This window comes from Mastigoproctus giganteus, chromosome 4 (assembly GCF_048544385.1).
Source record: "Mastigoproctus giganteus isolate SK-2022 chromosome 4, ASM4854438v1, whole genome shotgun sequence".
Lineage (NCBI taxonomy): Eukaryota > Metazoa > Arthropoda > Arachnida > Uropygi > Thelyphonidae > Mastigoproctus > Mastigoproctus giganteus.
In genome coordinates, this window is record NC_143578.1 from 189,446,983 (window position 1) to 189,464,902 (window position 17,920).

Here is a 17,920-nt window from a genome sequence, read left to right on the forward strand (position 1 = left end):
ACCATTAAGAAACATATTTCAGACCAACATGCCTGCATGAACAGCACATCTCGGAGGAAGATTGTCTATCACAAAAAAAAAAAAAAAAAAAAATGCAAATATTAGGCACATGTAACATTACTATGAAATGCTACACCTGCTTTTGCATTTCTTTCTATGCATGGTATCTTGTCCTTACATTTCATTTGTTGCAAATGTCTCATTAGTGCATTTTCCCAGAGCATGAAAATGAAAAATTATATCTACACAAAGAAACATGTTATTTTTTCATATTTTACAATACATATTAAATCTTGCATTTCTCTGATATCTTATTGAAAGGCACTGTTAATTAACTTTGTACCAGAAAAGTAGTATAATGAAAAAGGACACAAATTACAGAGAACAAGGCTATTATCCCATGTTTGTATATTGCAATGTAGAACTAGCACACCTAACAGCCAATTCATTAAAGAAAATAAGCAGAAATTCACACTATTTTTTAACTCCAATTTTAACATAAATTTTACTATATTTTCGCAAAAAGACTGAAAAATTTTGTACAACCAACCATATTGCAATAGTGAGACGGTGTCAAATTGAGTAAAAAAAAGATGGATTCTCCACTAATTGCAGAGAGTTTGGTATTATAAAAATGCTAAAACAGAATTGTATTTTCAATGGTAAAGAACGTGAAATTAGGCAGTATGTTAACAGTACAATCAGTTCTGCTATAACATGCAATTTAGCAACACGAATATGCTCTAGCGTGACTGATATATTAAGAGAAAAATGTGAGTATAATGCGATTTTCATGTTGGCTCATGCACAATTTCGTCTGCGAGTAACACTAGGTGAATGCAAAACCCGGCACCAAGCTGAATGTAGCAACCCACGCAGCAATACATCATTATCATTCTTCTCTTCCTTGGTGATTCCCTTCTACTTCTGACTCTTTCTCTCTCTCTCTCTCTCTCTCTCTCTCTCTCTCTCTCTCTTTCTCTCTCTCAAGGTAACTAGGATTTTTTTTTTTGGCTGGTGCAGCAAAAGCCTTAGGCTTCTTTGCACCATATGGCTGATGATGATAATAAAAGTTTACAAAGCTTTAAAAAAAAAAATGTCAAATGTGTGAAAGCAGTATTTCCCATTTACTTTAGCTGTATTGGTCGGAGACACACACTGTTGTCATTTGCTGTATTCACAAGATAAGAGGTGATATTAGGGCGACTCATGTTTTCAGGAGGTCACATTTTTCTGTATGACAGAAATTTTGTGAGGCATGATAGAATGAGCAGAGGAGCATATTTCTGGAAGTCACTACCATAAAACAATTTGCAGTTCCCAGTTTATTCGGCTTTTCTATTAGTGCAATCTATTATAAACGGGTAATAAACTTGATCTTATTGCATTTGCAATAAAACCAATAGCTGGAATTCTGTGGGTTTTTGCATTATTATAGTGAAATATGTTTCCCCTTACATGAAATCTTCAATCATATAAAAAACTTAAATAAATTTTCAGAATATCTCCTCATTCCTATTTTTTAAGCTTTGTAAACCTGTAACCCCCATATCACACTTGTGCACGCTGTGTTCATTGTTATTGATTGCTTATCTTTTTTTACTGTTTTGAATTTTACAATAAAAAAAAAAATGTCAGTGAACAGAAATAAATTAGCATGCATATATTACAGTATTAATTACACCATGTACATAAGCATACATTGGTTTGGTTTGGGTTTGGTTTTTATGGCGCTTGGGTGACTAAGGCCATGATGCACCAAGTCCACATAAGCGTACATAGTCTCCGACCAATACAAGGTATCTTGTCAACGTAAAGTGCTATATTTACTGCAATATTTATTTATTAGAAATTTAAGATGTTTAAAGCAGTTTTAGGAATTTTATTGGGTATTTAACTTTTTTTTTATGTGTGTTTTACTTACCAGACTGAACGGTTTTTTTTGAGCGCTATGTCCCTATCCCTATTTTTCTCATAAGCCCTGTTGTTTTTAATGTGAGAAATACCATAATGCAGAGATTTTTAGGACGACATGTACCATGTTATAGCAGAACTGACTGTATGTCATGTGATTTTTGCTTTAAGATTCCCTATGGTGATTGGCTAGATGGTTTAAATTTTAGAGGTGCATCAGCAACACAGACTATAATATGCCAAAACTGGATCATGTAAAACAGGTAAGACTTCAGTAACCTGCAGAATTAGATTACTAAAATGTATAAGGATAACAATAGTTAAAAATTGTATAAAAGGTTTATACCTTTTATATACAATATATACAAAGGTATATTATATATAAAAGGTAAATTGTATATACCTTTTATTTTTATTTTTATTAAATTTATATAAACGGTAAATATTAAGTAAAAGTAAACATGTTAAAAGTGATTTTAAATAACTAAAAACGGTTAACACACAGTCACTGTCAGATAAAATAAAATCCAATATAGGGTTCAGTCAGGTAACTAAAACCAGTAAAATATAATGGTGATTCAATCCTCACACACACAAAAGAGTCAGTATCCCTCAGTAAAAAGAAATGCGTGAGAGGGCAGTCAAGAATAACTTTCTTCCTATGGCTCCTGCACAGGTAAGTTTCATTAGATCTAATAGACCTTTTTTGTGAACTATTCCATGCCACAATTGTTGCCACTGGGATTCTACTCCAGTACTTTACTTGTGTGTAGTCTGTGAAGAAGACTAGCAGGCCTTAGCTGAAGGTGTCTTGTTTAATCTGTCAGATGCTGCCTCTAGATCATTACCCTTAATTCCAATGTGGCTTGGAGATCCAGCAGAAGCAGATGTCAGAAACTGAATGCAGCACCTGTTTAATTCAGAACAGAACTAGATAAGGATTATACCTCATTGCTGATAAGACCTGAAATGCACTCAACGAATCTGTATAGATCATACATCTATGATAATTAACTTGGACCATGTGAGCTTTAAATTGGCCCAAGGCTAACTCAATAGCATACAATTCATCTAAAATAGATACTGCAGTCTTAGGAATCTTCTCAGATATAGTGCTACTTACAGACCAATAAAAAGTACTGAAGCCTATAACAGCTACAAGATGATCTGTAATAGACCACACAAAAGGTTCGACAGGCAAAGGCAGTTTATGAGAAATCGCTAGCAAACAGAGGATAACAATATGGGGGGAGGGGGAATAAGGAATTCTTCTCATATAAAAATGCAAAGAAGAGAAGGGAAAAACAGATCAGACCCTTATGTAATGAATGTGGGATAATATTAGATAATCCAGCTGCCTTTGCAGATAAACTCAACAGTTATTTTGCATCGATATTTACAAAAGAAAAACCTTTTGTGGCAATGGGAAATTGTGGGAGCAAAGTTGAAAAATATGTAATTAATGATACTGAAATTTCGCAAGATTATTTAATGAAAAAACTTTCGAGCCTACAGGCCAGTAAGCCTCCTGGAGTTGATGGAATATACCCTATAATCTTAGGAGGGGCAGCAAGTGAGTGCATTGAACCATTGAGGATAATTATGCGAGCATCACTAGACTTTGGGGAGATTGCGTTGGATTCGAAAAGTGCCAATGTATCTCCCATACATAAGGGTGGTTCTAAGAGTGAAGTGGGAAATTATCTACCTTTCAGTCTGACTTCAGTGGTAGGGAAAATCATGGAAGCAATGATCAAAGATAGAATTCAGGATCATTTGGATAGAATTGAAATTCTCAAGGATACTCAGCATGGTTTTGTAAAGGAAAAATCAGGTTTAACAAATCTGGTTCACCATTCTGAAAGGATCGCTCATGAGCTGGATTTAGGAAATAATTTCGAAACTGTTTGTTTATTTAGATTTCAGCAAAGCTTTTGACTCAGTCCCACATGAGTGATTGCTTTATAAGCTGGAACAGGTTGGAATTACTGGGAAAATCCTTAGATGGATAGCAGGATGGCTTCAGGGCAGGAGGCAGAGGGTTGTGATAAATGGCTATTCCTCAGATTGGGATGATGTAAGAAGTGGGGTTTCCCAAGGATCAGTATTAGGACCACTGTTGTTTTTAATTTTCATAAACGACATTGATGAAGGGATAGTAGGCGTGATGTCTAAATTTGCAGATGATGTTAAAATTGGTAGAGTAGTTAATGATCACTATCAAGATGAGCTTCTTCAGAGAGACCCAGATAGACTTCAGGAATGGTCAGAAAAATGGCAGCAATGCTTTAATCCAACAAAGTGTAAGGTATTACACCTGGAAAACAGTAATCCCAAAATAACTTATTCACTTGGTGGAGTTCAACTAAACCCAGGGTGTTACGATACGGTTAGACATGAAATTCTCTGAGCATTGTAAACAGGTTGCAAGGAAGGCCCATGGTGTCCTATAGATGATCTATCGAACTTTTGCAAGTAGAGATAGGGACGTCATAATCCCATTATTTTTTATTTTATTTTATTTTTTTTTTATGTAAACCCCAAACACGAGATGTATTAGAACCTATAGTACTTGGTACCGTGCTTGGGTTGGAGATTGAGGAGAAGATGAAAGAAGATATTTGTAGACATCGGACTTGAACTTCTGTAGACTGTAATTTTCAGGAAATACGTATGAAGGAAGGTTGTTCCAGAAAACGGCAGTTGAATGAATAAACGAGAAAGATGAAAAGTTCGTTCTGTAAGTTTGAAATTGGACAGTAAATGGATGTTGGCTGGTGGCGGCACGTGTTTGGACCGTTATGAGAGAGAGAGAGAGAGAGAGAGAGAGAGAGAGAGAGAGAGAGAGAGAGAGAGAGAGAAAGAGAGAGCGGGAATTATAGAGGCCAATTCAGAAGAGCAGTGCCCATGGAAGTATCTGTAGAATAGACATGCAGCAGAAACAGTACGTCTGTGACAGAGCGAGTGGAGAGACTTTGTTAAAGATGAATCATTAATTAACCTAACTGCCCTCTTCTGAATGGAATCGAGAAGCCTCAGAGAGGTTTTGGGGGCACCACCCCAGATGTGGGAACAATATTCCATGGCAGGGCGGATTTGCAATTTATACAGAGTGAGCAGCTGTTTTGGAAGAAAAGTAACGCCGAGGGCGAAAGAGAAAATCAAGTTTTTTAGATGCGGAGGAAGCAATATTTGTAATGTGCTTGTGCCAAGAGAGATTAGAAGTCAGGGTAATCCCCAAAAGAGATATCATTTTTCTTAGAAATCGGACTGTCACTAAAGATAAGCATAGGAGCAGAAGAATCCTTTTTGCGAGATATAAGACAAGACTGAGTTTTAGAAGGGTTGAAATCAACTAACTTGTCTTTGCGCCACTGGAGAATTACCTCAAGATCGGCATTTAACGAATTGGTAGCAGATTTTTGAGAAATTGAAGCTGATTGAGTAAGACAAGTTCCTCAAAATGTAAAGGGGAATGCAATGTGCTATCATCAGCAAAACTATGGATAGGATTTCCAGTCAATGGAAGAAGGTCATTAATATACAAGAGGAAAAGAGTGGGAGAAAGAACTGAACCTTGGGGGACACCAGCATTAGTGGAGAAGTTAGCAGACAGAGAGCCATCTACCATCACCCTCAGTGAGCGATCACAGAGAAAACTGGATAACCAATTACTAAAAACAGTTGGCAAACCATAAGATGGAAGCTTGTTACGAAGACCTTTATGCCAAACACGATCAAAAGCCTTTGAGATGTCAAGAGCAACTACTTGTGTTTCCCCGAACCTTTGCATTGAATTAGTCCATAAATGGGTAACATAAGCAAGAATATCACCAATGGATCGACACTGACGGAAACCATACTGGCGATCATCGATCAGACGGAAGGTTTCTAGGTAGAGTAAGAGTTGGCACTTAATTGATTTCTCCATTACTTTAGAAAGTGTAGAAGTAATTGCAATGGGACGATAATTGGATGGGAGGGATTTGTCACCCTTTTTAGGAACTGGCTGGATATGAGCAAATTTCCAAGCAGAAGGAAAAACACCTTGGGAATAAGAAAGTGAAAAAAGGGGGCAAAAATAGGAGTAAGTTCAGGAGCACAGGTTTTGAGAACAAGTGGAGAAATACCATCGGGACCTCGAGCTATCTTAGCATCAAGATTCGTCAAAATCCTTCTGACATCCACTTTTAACAAAAGACCAAAGGAGGCATTGAATGGAGTGTGTTGGGAATGGCAGGAATTGTTTTACCAAGATCATTAATACATGAGTTGGAAGAAAAATGGGATGCTAGCAGGTCAGCTTTATCCTTGGCTGAAGTGGCAACAGAACCATCTGGTTTGGACAGAGGTGGGAGCAGAGATGGGCAAAAGTTGCGGCTAATAGCTTTGGCAAGAGACCAGAATGCTCGGCTACCATTAGGGCAAGAGGCAAGTTTTCTACTCTTAGCCTGTTCAAACTCTAGTTTAGACTGATTAATAACTGCTTTACAATTGTTGCGAGCTTTGGTGTAGGCAGAAAATGAAACTGGAGAATTAGAAACAAGCCAATTACAATATGCAACATTCTTCTCTTGAACAGCCTTAGCACATTTATTGGAAAACCAAGGTTTAGTTAAAGGAAGAGATTTTAAAGTGGAGTGTGGGATAAAGGATTCCATTCCTGCAAGAATAATTTCACTGACACGATCTGAGCAAATGTTGACATCAGAAGTTTTGAAACAGTAATCAGACCAAGGAAAAGAAGAAAAGAAGTCTCGCAGGTCATCCCATTTTGCATTCTTGTAATGCCAAACAACACGAGGTTGGGAATAGCCATGAGATAAAGGTTCCATTGGAAAAGAGACAATCACCAAGTTGTGATCTGAAGTGCCTAAAGGACCTCTCACTTCGACCATGTACTTAGAAGGGTTGTTTGTAACAAAAAGATCAAGCGTATTGGCTGTATGATTAGGATTATCCGGTATTCTTGTAGGTAAATGAAAAATCTGTGCAAGTTCATTAGTAATGGCAAAAGCCTCAGCATCTTGACCAGCTGGGTCGGTGTGACTAGAAAACGGAAGCCAGCTTAAGTTGTGAACATTAAAATCACCAAGGAAAATTACCTCACTGTTAGGAAAGTTGGACTGGAGAAAGTCAAGTGGCAAAGAGAGGAAGTCAAAGAGCTCCAAGTGATTAGTGTAATTGGGAGAACGGCAGAGACAACAGATGATTCTGATGCAATGAGGTAGAGAGATTTTAAGCCAGAGAAGATCAAAGAGAGGAAATTCCAAATTGCCAAGTCTCTGACAGTGAATATCAGAACGGACATATGCACAAGTACCACCTTTCAGGTGAAAGGAATCATATAGCGAATAATTTGGGCATCTGAGATGAGCAGTAGTTGAATCAACCGATAACTGAAATTCTGTCAGAAAAAGTACACGGGGTTTGGCAGACTGCAAGTGGAAATGGACATCGTTGAGATTAGAATTGAGACCATGTATATTTGTTATTGTTATTTGGTTTTTTTTAGGAGCATTAGCAACTAAGGCCATATTGCTCCGGTGCGGTGGTCATTCCCTGACCTCTCCGCATGCTCCGTATTTGGTGGTGACGGGCTCGAACCCCGGTCTAATCAAGAAGCATGTGCTACGCACTGGTGCTCCTTCCCACCTGGCTACGGAGGCGCCTATGTATATTTGTGAAATGAATTAGGAAGTGCCTGGGAGGTTTAGATCTTTTCGCAGATAAGCTTGCTCTATTAGTTTGACAATTCATGGGGTATTCAATAGTAAGAAAAAGTGGGTGGGACATGCTGTATGAAGTAATGAAATTTTTGGATATGGCGTACACAGGGTAAGAATATACCCAGATCCTTGACATAATGTGGCCTCGACAATGCTCCCCGCATACACACTACTCGGACTCACTCCAGTCACTATCTGGCAGAGTAGAGGTAACAAGATTATACACTAGCTGATCCAGAAGTCTCCTAGAGAGTTACCAATAGGTTCGGTCCGGTGTACTAACTAGTGGCCAGCCAGCGAACACCGTTTTAGAGCTGTACCCTCGAAATGTAAGGAATATTGGATCTCGCCACGATGTTCATCATAACCTCAAAAGGCATCAATCATACTGCATGATGGAAGAGATAGGGAATGGTTGACTGGAACTTAGCTCTAGAGACTAACCATGGGTTCCACTACTTCAAGCCTCCAATAAGCAAAGTGGTGGTATTGCACCGGTTGATGAGAGTCATCTACCACATAGTACTGCCTGGTAACATAGAGGGGGCGGCGTTCCTCCATGTGGTGTGGGCGCCACACCTCGACCCCTGCTTACGTTGGTTCACACGTGGATGGTCACTCACCATGTACTTGTGCATGGAGGTTATACCCAGGATTACTAACAGTCCCACCATTGTGAAGGTGCAAGCAGAGGATTTGGCTGTCACAGACCGTCCGGACTTCGCCATAATTGGGTACACCTGACTTGAGTGTCACCCGAATATCAGTTCCATCAGCGTTTTTGACTCCCAGGTAGCAAGTGCAGCTTGTCTGGCAAATCTGAGAGAATGTCTGTGACAACCTCAAGGACCAATTGTACTTGGCTTTTGTTAGACCACACTTGGAATACTGTGTTCAAGTATGGAGACCGCACCTAAAGAAAGACATTGATCATCTTGAAAGGGTGCAAAGACAGGTAACTCGCCTGGTGAGATCGGCAAAAGGGTGTTCTTATGAAGAAAGTCTTCGAATATGTGGGTTGCAGAGTTTGGAAAGTAGACACCTTAGAGGAGATTTGATTGAGGTGTTTAAGGCTCTGAGAGGCATTAGTAAAATGAAAGGGGACGAAATTTTCAAGATTATAAATGATGCTAGAACTAGGGGACATAAATTCAAGTTATGGGGTGGAGATGTTTAGATTGGACTGCAAGAAGTTTTATTTTAGCCAGCAGGTTATAAATTACTGGAATAAGTTGCCTACATGGGTGGTAGAGGCTGGCAGTTTGGAGAAATTCAAAGGTTATCTGGATAGTACCTTCGGGTGAGGGAAATGCATAGGATGATAGGTTTCATTTCCTTTTTCTTTATTAATTTTTTTTGTTGTTTTTTTTATCATTGTTTTATTCGGAGGGTTTTTTTTTTTTTTTGGCTGGTGCAGCATAAGCCATAGGCTTTCTTGCACCATGCAGCCATTACTAATACTTATACTAAATACTAATACTTGGAATGACTGCAGCAGATCCCACAGACGATTCTGAACTGTAGCCATTGGTGAAGACAGGCAAGAAGTCACACTGGTCAGCTTGGTGTACAGTTGTAGGTACGCTGGCCTCTGAACCCATTATTAATGAAGAAACTGCATGATGGTAGATGGGCATGTCAAGAGAGAAGGGGAGTCTTTGTGAACGGGCAACATTATCTACTCATCATGTTCAGATCTCGAAATAGTCCTTGGACATGAATACCAAGAGGGTAGCTCGCAGTCTGTCAGGTGTTATAAAGATTATCCCAACATGGCTCAAAAGTGGATTTCCATGTGGGGGTGGTCTGGAAGCAATTTTAGTTTAAAAGTATACTGTAGCAACAATTGATTTCATCAAAGCAATAAAGGCAGTTCAGTTGACTCAACATATGAGCTCTGGATAGGGGAATGTTTGGAATAGTCATCAGGTGTACATCTGGGACCCACAGTCTAGTTTAAACTGGATAAGTGTACAGTGCAAAATCTGCTCCTCAGCTGCTCGATGAGGTGGCACATAGGAGGTTCAGATTCCTCGAACACTTCATTTGCAGCTGTCAGACGTACTGGAGGAATATCAACTTCCTATCGAATTAAGTCTTGAAGACATTGTCTCAGGCGCTACTGGAATGACATTTTATCCCGTTCTAGTTCAGGGTGAAAGGTCTGTTTGCAAAAAAACTGTACGATGATCTTTACAGGCAAGAGCCTGAAACCATTAGTCACTGACAAGGAGTTGTAGCAGTCAGTGACTTGCTGACAATCAGTGACAAGCTGTGTAAAAATACTAGTCACTGACAAAGAGGGCATTATGCACTACTGGAGGAAGATGTAACAGAATTAACTTTAATAGCAAAAAGCATTTAGATCTAATCCTTGGGGAACTCCCTGCTCTTGGTAAAATGGCCCAAGAGAGACTGGAGCCCGTATAAACTTGGAATAACCGGTAATGATATGAACTTTTTATTAAAAATTGCAGGGTGACCCCCAAGACCAAGTTTATTAGTATCTTAAAATAAAAAATCCCCAAGCTGCATCATATATCTTTTCCATATCAAAGAAAACCGATACCATTTGTGTGCACTTGAGGAAAGCATCTCAGATAGATATGTGTGCATTAACCATTCTGGAAAGGATAGTTAATGCAGCACAACCCACTGGTTTATCCCCTATTACTCAAGTTCTGACATATGCAAATAACATATTTGTAAAAAAAACCATATGATCAATTATCTGAAAGAACTGCACACTGAACAGCCTTCAGAGAACAAAGAACCTTCTGATACAGTAAAGTTTACTGCAAATGCTGTGACATAATACTGATTAGTTCAACATCCATCAACTTGTTTTGATGTTCACAATGTGTTTCTATACTAGTCGTTGTTGTTGTTATTTGAGTTTTTAGGAGCATTAGCAACTAAGGCCATATTTCTCCAGGATATGCGGTGGTCATTCCCTGACCTTTCCGCATCCTCCGTATTTGGTGGTGACGGGCTCGAACCCCGGTCTAATCAAGAAGCGTGTGCTACGCACTGCTGCTGCTCCTTCCCACCTGGCTACGGAGGTGCCTATGTGCAGAGTTGTGTTGTCGTGCACAAAATCACGTCAGGAGTCCTGGTCATTTGCATTGAATGTTGGCTTTCAGTTTTTCCAACGTTGCACAGTAAAGTGCACTGATTGCTCCACCCTTCGGCAAGAAATCCACCAAAGAATGCGTTGGTGATCCCAGAACACTGTGGCCATGACTTTTCGGACACTGGGAACAGTTTTGAATTTTTTGCCCACAGGAGATTGTGGACGTTTCCAGGTCATGGAGTCTTGTTTGCTCTCTGGGGTAAAGTGATGAACCCACATTTCATCTGCTGTGACTATGTGAGCGAGAAAATCCTATCCATCACTGTGTCACAACAGGTTCTCTAGACACATCCCCGTGTGTTTTGCTTTGTCCTCCTCCTCTAACAATCGTTGGGGCACCCAGCAGCAGCACACCTTTTGACAGCCAAGGACATTGTGAACAATTTCATGAATAGTGACTTACTCACATTCATTATTTGTGCAGTTTCACTCGCCTGTTTTCAAGAACGATGCCCTTAACGCGTGAAATGTTGTCTTCTGTCTTGCTTGATGAAGGCCTGCTCGCCCAATGTCAATCTTCAATGTCAACACGGCTGACTGCTTTAAATTCATTGCACCAAAACACACCTGCTTCTTTGTCATCACCTTTTCGCCATACACAGCAACCAATTCAAGGTGAATGTCACTTGGTGAAGACCCTTTTGCTTGCAAAAAGCGAATACCTTCATGAACACTTGTTTTGAACCACATTCACATGGTAGCTGCCATCTTGCAACTGGAATCTGCTGTGAGGAGAGAGATCGCAACACTGCACTGGCAGTCTTTTTTGAACGTTATTAACAGGTCTATCTGTCCACCGCATTTCATCTCATTCCCTTTCACCATTATTAAGAAAAAAAATGTGTTACCTTACTTTTCGGAAACCCCTCGTACATTTAACTACGCATTTCTTTTAAACATACAAATTGTATGGGAAAAAAATAATAATCTGGATTTATGTTTGTCTGATTTGTAATGGCTATACAATTTTTTTTTTAAAAACCAAATATCAAATTTCATAAAAATCGGCTACTGGGAGACAAGTTATATGCAGATGAACAGACAGACAGACATGGTGAAGGAAATAGGCATTAGGTGTATATCATCGGCACCATACCAAACCACAAATGTACAAATTTGGCACTTTTTACCTAAATGCATTCTTGAGGTTGTTTTTTGATCAACTACAGCCTGCCAAAGACTTGTATGTGTATTTCAAGGCCAAGTGGTTGAAAATGTTACGTGCATTTTCACTTATCTGTGGGGGGAAAAAAAAAACACTTCTCACCATGCAGATTCACAAATGTGCTACTTTCATTAGTTTGGCATGGTAAATACTCACAGAGCAATTAGTGAAAGTACCACTTTCATGTTTTTGGCATGTACAGTAGTGGGGGGGGGGGAGTTCTTGCATGCTGTTATATGTATGGTTTTGTCTCAGTTTGCCAATCAGTATTACTGTTTAGTTGTCCTTTGTAACATCTCATTTTTGCTGTCAAAAGTAAAATTTGGAATAACGAATACAAGAACGTGAAAAATTCTTACAACGTGTTCCTCACTTCAAATGGAGGAATCTGATTTGGAAGATGAAGATTGCAATCCCTTGAATGACTCTGAAGTTTCAGACGACGATAAAAAATTATGTACCCTCTGATGATGATAATGACTCATCACTTATGGCTTCGATGTGCATGTACTCTTTAAAAATTATCCCCAGTTTAAAAACTGTTAGACACACATTTTTTGAGCCAGGCCATTCAGAAATGGAGTGTAACTCAATGTACTCTAACAAGTTGAGAGATTTTTTTTTTTTTTGGTAGTTGGCGCATCGGCTTCTGTGGCCATAATGGACCTCCCAAGGTTTTTGCAGTACTTTGATCCAAGCCCTAGGCGGGAATCGAACCCACGACCTTTGGGTTGCCAGGCAGGCACTTTACCCACCCGGCTAGCCCGGCCGGCAACAAGTTGAGAGAAAAGCCAAGTGTGTACCCATGTACATCCCTGAGGGATGGGCTGAATAATAATTAGAGGTGCAAGATTAAAACCCATACCATTCTGTGTAAATATCATGCTACGCAATGACTTTTGCAATTTTACTTTTCTCGCCAAACAACTTAAAGGCACTGTTCCTTGGAGAAATGCTGCCGCCCTGAATTCCAAAAAGGACAGGATGGGCATGTCACAATGTTTTACAAAACTACAAAGATGAATTTATAACAGTAAACCTATAAAGACCTAAAGAAAGATCCTGCAATGAGCAACCTAACCTTCCCAAAGTCTATAATGAGGAACTTTGTATATCTCAAGCAAAGCCTAAAGGTTTAATGAAAATGTGCCAAGATCTGAAATTAGAATACGTAGAAATAACGGATATTACCAGCACTGGATTTAAGTGAAGAATCTGAATAAGAAGATACTGAAAATTAATTTATACCAACTTGTATATTATTGTAATTAAACCTGTGTTAATATATTTTTCATTTATTTATATGTATGTTATTTAAACCTCATTTTATTAATAAATTATTCATTTCTGACCAACAAAAATGTGTTAAAAATTTTTTTTTTTACCTTTTCAATTCTTTATGAATCTGGCAAACTTTCAAACTTCACAATGCCAAACCGCGAAAGTGCTTTATAAGCCCCTACATAATGGCAATCTTAAATTACCAATATGGATTAAAAACAGCATCTTTGGAAGGTACTTATAAAACAACATTTAGTTAAATAACTTAAAAACTTGATTTTTCTAAAGTCAAAGAAACTATCTTTTTGCAAATTTGTGATTTTGGCATGGGATCGACGACACACACACACACACACACACACACACACACACACACACACACACACACACACACACACACACACATTCCTGAAAAAAAAAATCTTTTTGTTAATTGACAAAGAAATGTGTCCAAGACAAAGGAATGGAATTCACTTGGAATCAATTTACTACAGAATATGAAAATAACAAACAAAGCATGGCACACTGTTACTTAAAACAACTTTAAAAAAAATAATAAAATAAATAAATAAATTTTCTGTTTATAACTCTGGGGCAACCACACGGTCAGAGCAGTTCACAAGATAGAGAGAGAACATGAAACAGCACCATATTTAGCAGTCACGGCTTGAACTCCAGTAACTCAAAGCATGTATAGTTATGCACTTTTGCAACTGACCACTCGGATAAGCAGCCTTATAAATTTTCTATTTATACTCTGGAACAACCACATGGTCAGAGAGAATACAACAAACCACCCCATATTTAGCATGGCATTTAACCCCAGTCACTCAAAGCATATGTACTTATGTACGCTCGTTCCTGACCACTCAGCTATGACAGCAATGGCAGTGGTTTCATTTTACGATTTTCTAAAAATTAACAGCAAGTTGAAATTAGTAGATTGAGCTTAACTAATGCAGAGATAGTTTCTCTCAAACAAACGAAAGAAAAATGAAAGAGTGAAAACAAAGATGATTATGTGGAAGGAGAAATTAATATGGCAGCAGGAAGCAGTATTTTCACTATGTCAATATAGTGAAAGTCTTCCAAACTTCAACAGCAAATAAATTTATCAGCAATAAATCACACTGAGGATATTATGGAGCAGAATTCAGTGAAGAAGATGTATCAGACACAAATACTTTAAATCAAATGAAAATATAAGTTTATGTTTACATTTTAAATACAGTTCTATAGTTATAAAATAATTTTTTTTAAATTTCAGTTAAAATCTGAGTAACCAAATAACATCAATAAAGCAGCCTACCATATTTTTAGTTTTGTTTATATAACGTGTTCTAATAATCAAATCAACAAACGATAAGTCAAATTTAAAATATAATCAACATAGAATAAATTTTTTTTATAATCAATACAAGAGTAATAAACTTGGCTTTTATAACAAAAGTTTATTCTATACACTACAGTAGTTCATCTTAAGTATTTCATTTTCTTGGAAATTAACTTTATAAATTTTCAACCATAAATAAAATTCAATACTTAAGGTTCAAAAAATGTATTAATATAATATAAAAATTTCTACATACTGGCTGCACAGGAAGATCTAAAGAGAATGGCCAAACATGAAATTTTAACAATCCTTTGCTACCATTTGTTGTACAACCTTCAGGAAAAACAAGAAGAGGAATATCTGCATCTAGAAAAGAAAGCAAGTTTATTTATTTTTATTTATTTTTTTTTTTGCTTAAAAAAATCAAAAAAAATCATCTTTTTTGTCATGTGCTATATAATGATATTACATGACGTATAACATCACCAATTTGTGCCAAGCCAAGACATTTAGCTTCTGCTAAATGTCTTGGCTATAATGCACCTTTGCAGTGACCACTCAGCTACCCTTTAGCAGAAGCTAAATGTATTGACATTTAGAAGCAATGTATTGAAACCCTCTAGTATAGTATTTTTCAATTTGTGTTTTAGAGAAAGCTAGTACAGTCATCCCCAATTTGCACAGGGGGGGGTTACGTTCTGGGAAAACACCGCGCAATGCGAAATGAAGTTTATGACATAATGAGAGTTCTGTACCTGTACAAAAAAAAAATAAAAAATTAGAAACAAAATTATTCTTGCTAATAACTTACCTCTAAATTCACTGCTTCTTCATCGCTGTTTTCCTGTGATAAACTTGCAACAGCATCCAGCACTTTTTGAAAAAAACTAGTTAAAATTGTTTGCTTAGAAGCACGTTGTGTTTCTCTATAAATTTCTTCATAAGGAACTAAAGCTAATAATAAAGTTCTGCAGAAATTTAAACTCCTCTCCCAATTAGGATCCATATCCAGAGCTTCTTGGCTAAGCTGATTTGCAAGTCTTAAAAACTCAGCTAGTCTCTTTGCAATCAAATTTTTGTGTGCATCTTTGTTTTTATAATTTTTTTCATCTTCACATTGCATAAAAATTTCATCTACTGATAATTGTTCTCTATGAGATTCAAGAACTTCTGTGATACATATCTGCTGGTTCCAGTCCTTCAAATCCCTCTCCGCTAATCATTTTTCCAATTCTCACAATCTCAATTATCTCCGGCATTTTGACAGTGGCTTCTTTAGTTCAGCTTTGTGGCCACAGCCTTTTCCACACTGCATTTATTGAGTTCTTAACTTCACCCCATGCGAATTCAATATCTTTTATATCAAGAATGTTATTATTCCACTAAAAATAATCTCGAATTGAAAGACTGCCTATTCCATCAGTAGCTTCTACCAACTGTAAAAAAGATCTTAGGTAATAACATATAAAGAAAGCTATAACACCTTGGTCCATTGGCTGAATTAAGGAACTTATATTCACTGGAAGAAAAGTAACTTTCACATTTGGGTGCAGATCAGACAAATATGCAGGATGACTGGCCGCACTGTCAAGAATGAGCAAGATTTTCAATGCTTGTTGTTCTTCTTCAGGCAATTCTTTTTGTTTCGATGCGAAAGCAATTTAAAAACCAATCCTCGAAGATTTTAGCTGTCCTCCAGGGTTTTTTGCTCGATTTCCAATGAACTGGTAAGGGGCTTTTTGATATTCCTTTAAAAGCATGAGGATTTTCGGATGTATAAATTAGAAGCGGTTTACAGTTAGCCACCATCCGCATTGCCACATAACAAAAGTGTTAACCTATCTTTTGCATCTTTGAAACCTGGGGCAGTTTTCTCTTCTTTTGAAATGAATGTTCAGCTTAGCATACACTTCCAAAATAAGCTAGTCTCATCAGCAATATTAAACACTTAACTTCCTAGATAGCCCTCAGTTGCAATAACATCCTTTAAAGTTTTCGGATACAAAGAAGCAATTTCTGTATCTGCACTGGCTGCTTCGCCCGTTCATTTTAGATTGTGAAGACTGATGTTTTTTAAAATTTTCAAACCAACTCTTACTGGCCTGAAAGATGTCGGCATTGGATGGACTGACTTCTTCTTCTTCTTGTAAGCAATTAAAAATTTGCAGAGCTTTGGCATGAATAATATCTGAACTAAGAGGCATTCTCTTTTGATTAAGATCTTCTATCCAGAAAGAAAGTAATTTTTCAGTTTTCTCTATGATAGGAATTCTCAATTTTGTAGTGGTTTTTGCAGCCAATGATGTGGAACAGATAACTGAACTTTCTCAGAATTTTCCCTAATTCATCGAATGCTAGATTCATTTATGCTGTATTTCTTGGCCAATGTCACAACTTTTTCACCATTTTCTAACTCCTTAAATGATTTTTAATTATTCCTCTAAATTTAAAAAAATTTTTGTTGTAGCTTTCTTCATTTTAAGAACTAATTAAACACACTTTATATAGACAAGTAATATTAAATCAGCAAAAGCAATGCTTACCAATTAAAACACTAATGTTGCACGAACCAGAAAAAGATTGTCTGAAATAGGGCTCATAATACCAGTCAAAATCTTAATACTGGTATTTCAGTATTTTTTATTTATGAAACCAGGATACCGGTATTAAAAAAAAAACATTTCTCACAATAAATTTTGAGGACAATTAGGTGCAATAAAGTAAGGAAAAAAACAAGCAATTACTTGAATTCACGTTTTAAACCAAACTTTTATTACAATAATAAATATTCTAGCAAAAATTATTAATCATATAGTTATTCTAAAAACAAAAAAAAAAGCATCCACGCTACCTGTCCAAATTAAGTGAGCTCTTAAGAAACTCAATAGTGTTATCACTTAAACTGGATCTAATTTTGGTACATTAGAGGCAGAAAGCATCCTTTTGGATTCTGTGCTGGTTGGTACTTTGTATTGAGATAGTCTTAGATGAGTTGCAGTTTACGCCCCCCCCCCCTTATTCCCACATCTTCAAAAAATCTTATTTACTTTTTATCAAAATTAAAAATTAAAATTACTTTTTATTAATATTTCCTTTTTGACTTTTTATGGAAAGAGAGGGACTGACGGTTAAGCTTGGTGAGGAAACAAAATCTAAGTTGTGGAGTGGTTATTTATTTATTAATTGTAAGAAAAATACTGAATTTGAAAAGTAAATTAGACGTTTTGAAGCAAATCGATTCCGGTCAACGACAAACGGATGTGTGCCATAATTTAGGACTTGCAACTTTAACTGTAAGAACAATTATAAAAAAATAAAGAATTAATTTTTGCAGCGGGAAAGATAGCTGTTCCACTGCAAGCAAC

At 37.2% G+C, this 17,920-nt stretch overlaps 1 protein-coding gene across 3 annotated transcripts in view; it reads right to left on the reverse strand.

Annotated features, from left to right (window-relative positions):
• LOC150087274 (lipid droplet-regulating VLDL assembly factor AUP1-like) overlaps positions 1 to 17,920 on the reverse strand; it is a 194,603-nt gene that overhangs the window by 88,087 nt on the left and 88,596 nt on the right. For all 3 annotated transcript variants that reach the window (XM_090371933.1, XM_090371932.1, XM_090371935.1), the window contains one exon: positions 14,812 to 14,921. In XM_090371933.1, the coding sequence (XP_090228059.1) occupies positions 14,812 to 14,921 (110 nt within the window). The remainder of the gene's footprint in view (positions 1 to 14,811; positions 14,922 to 17,920) is intronic.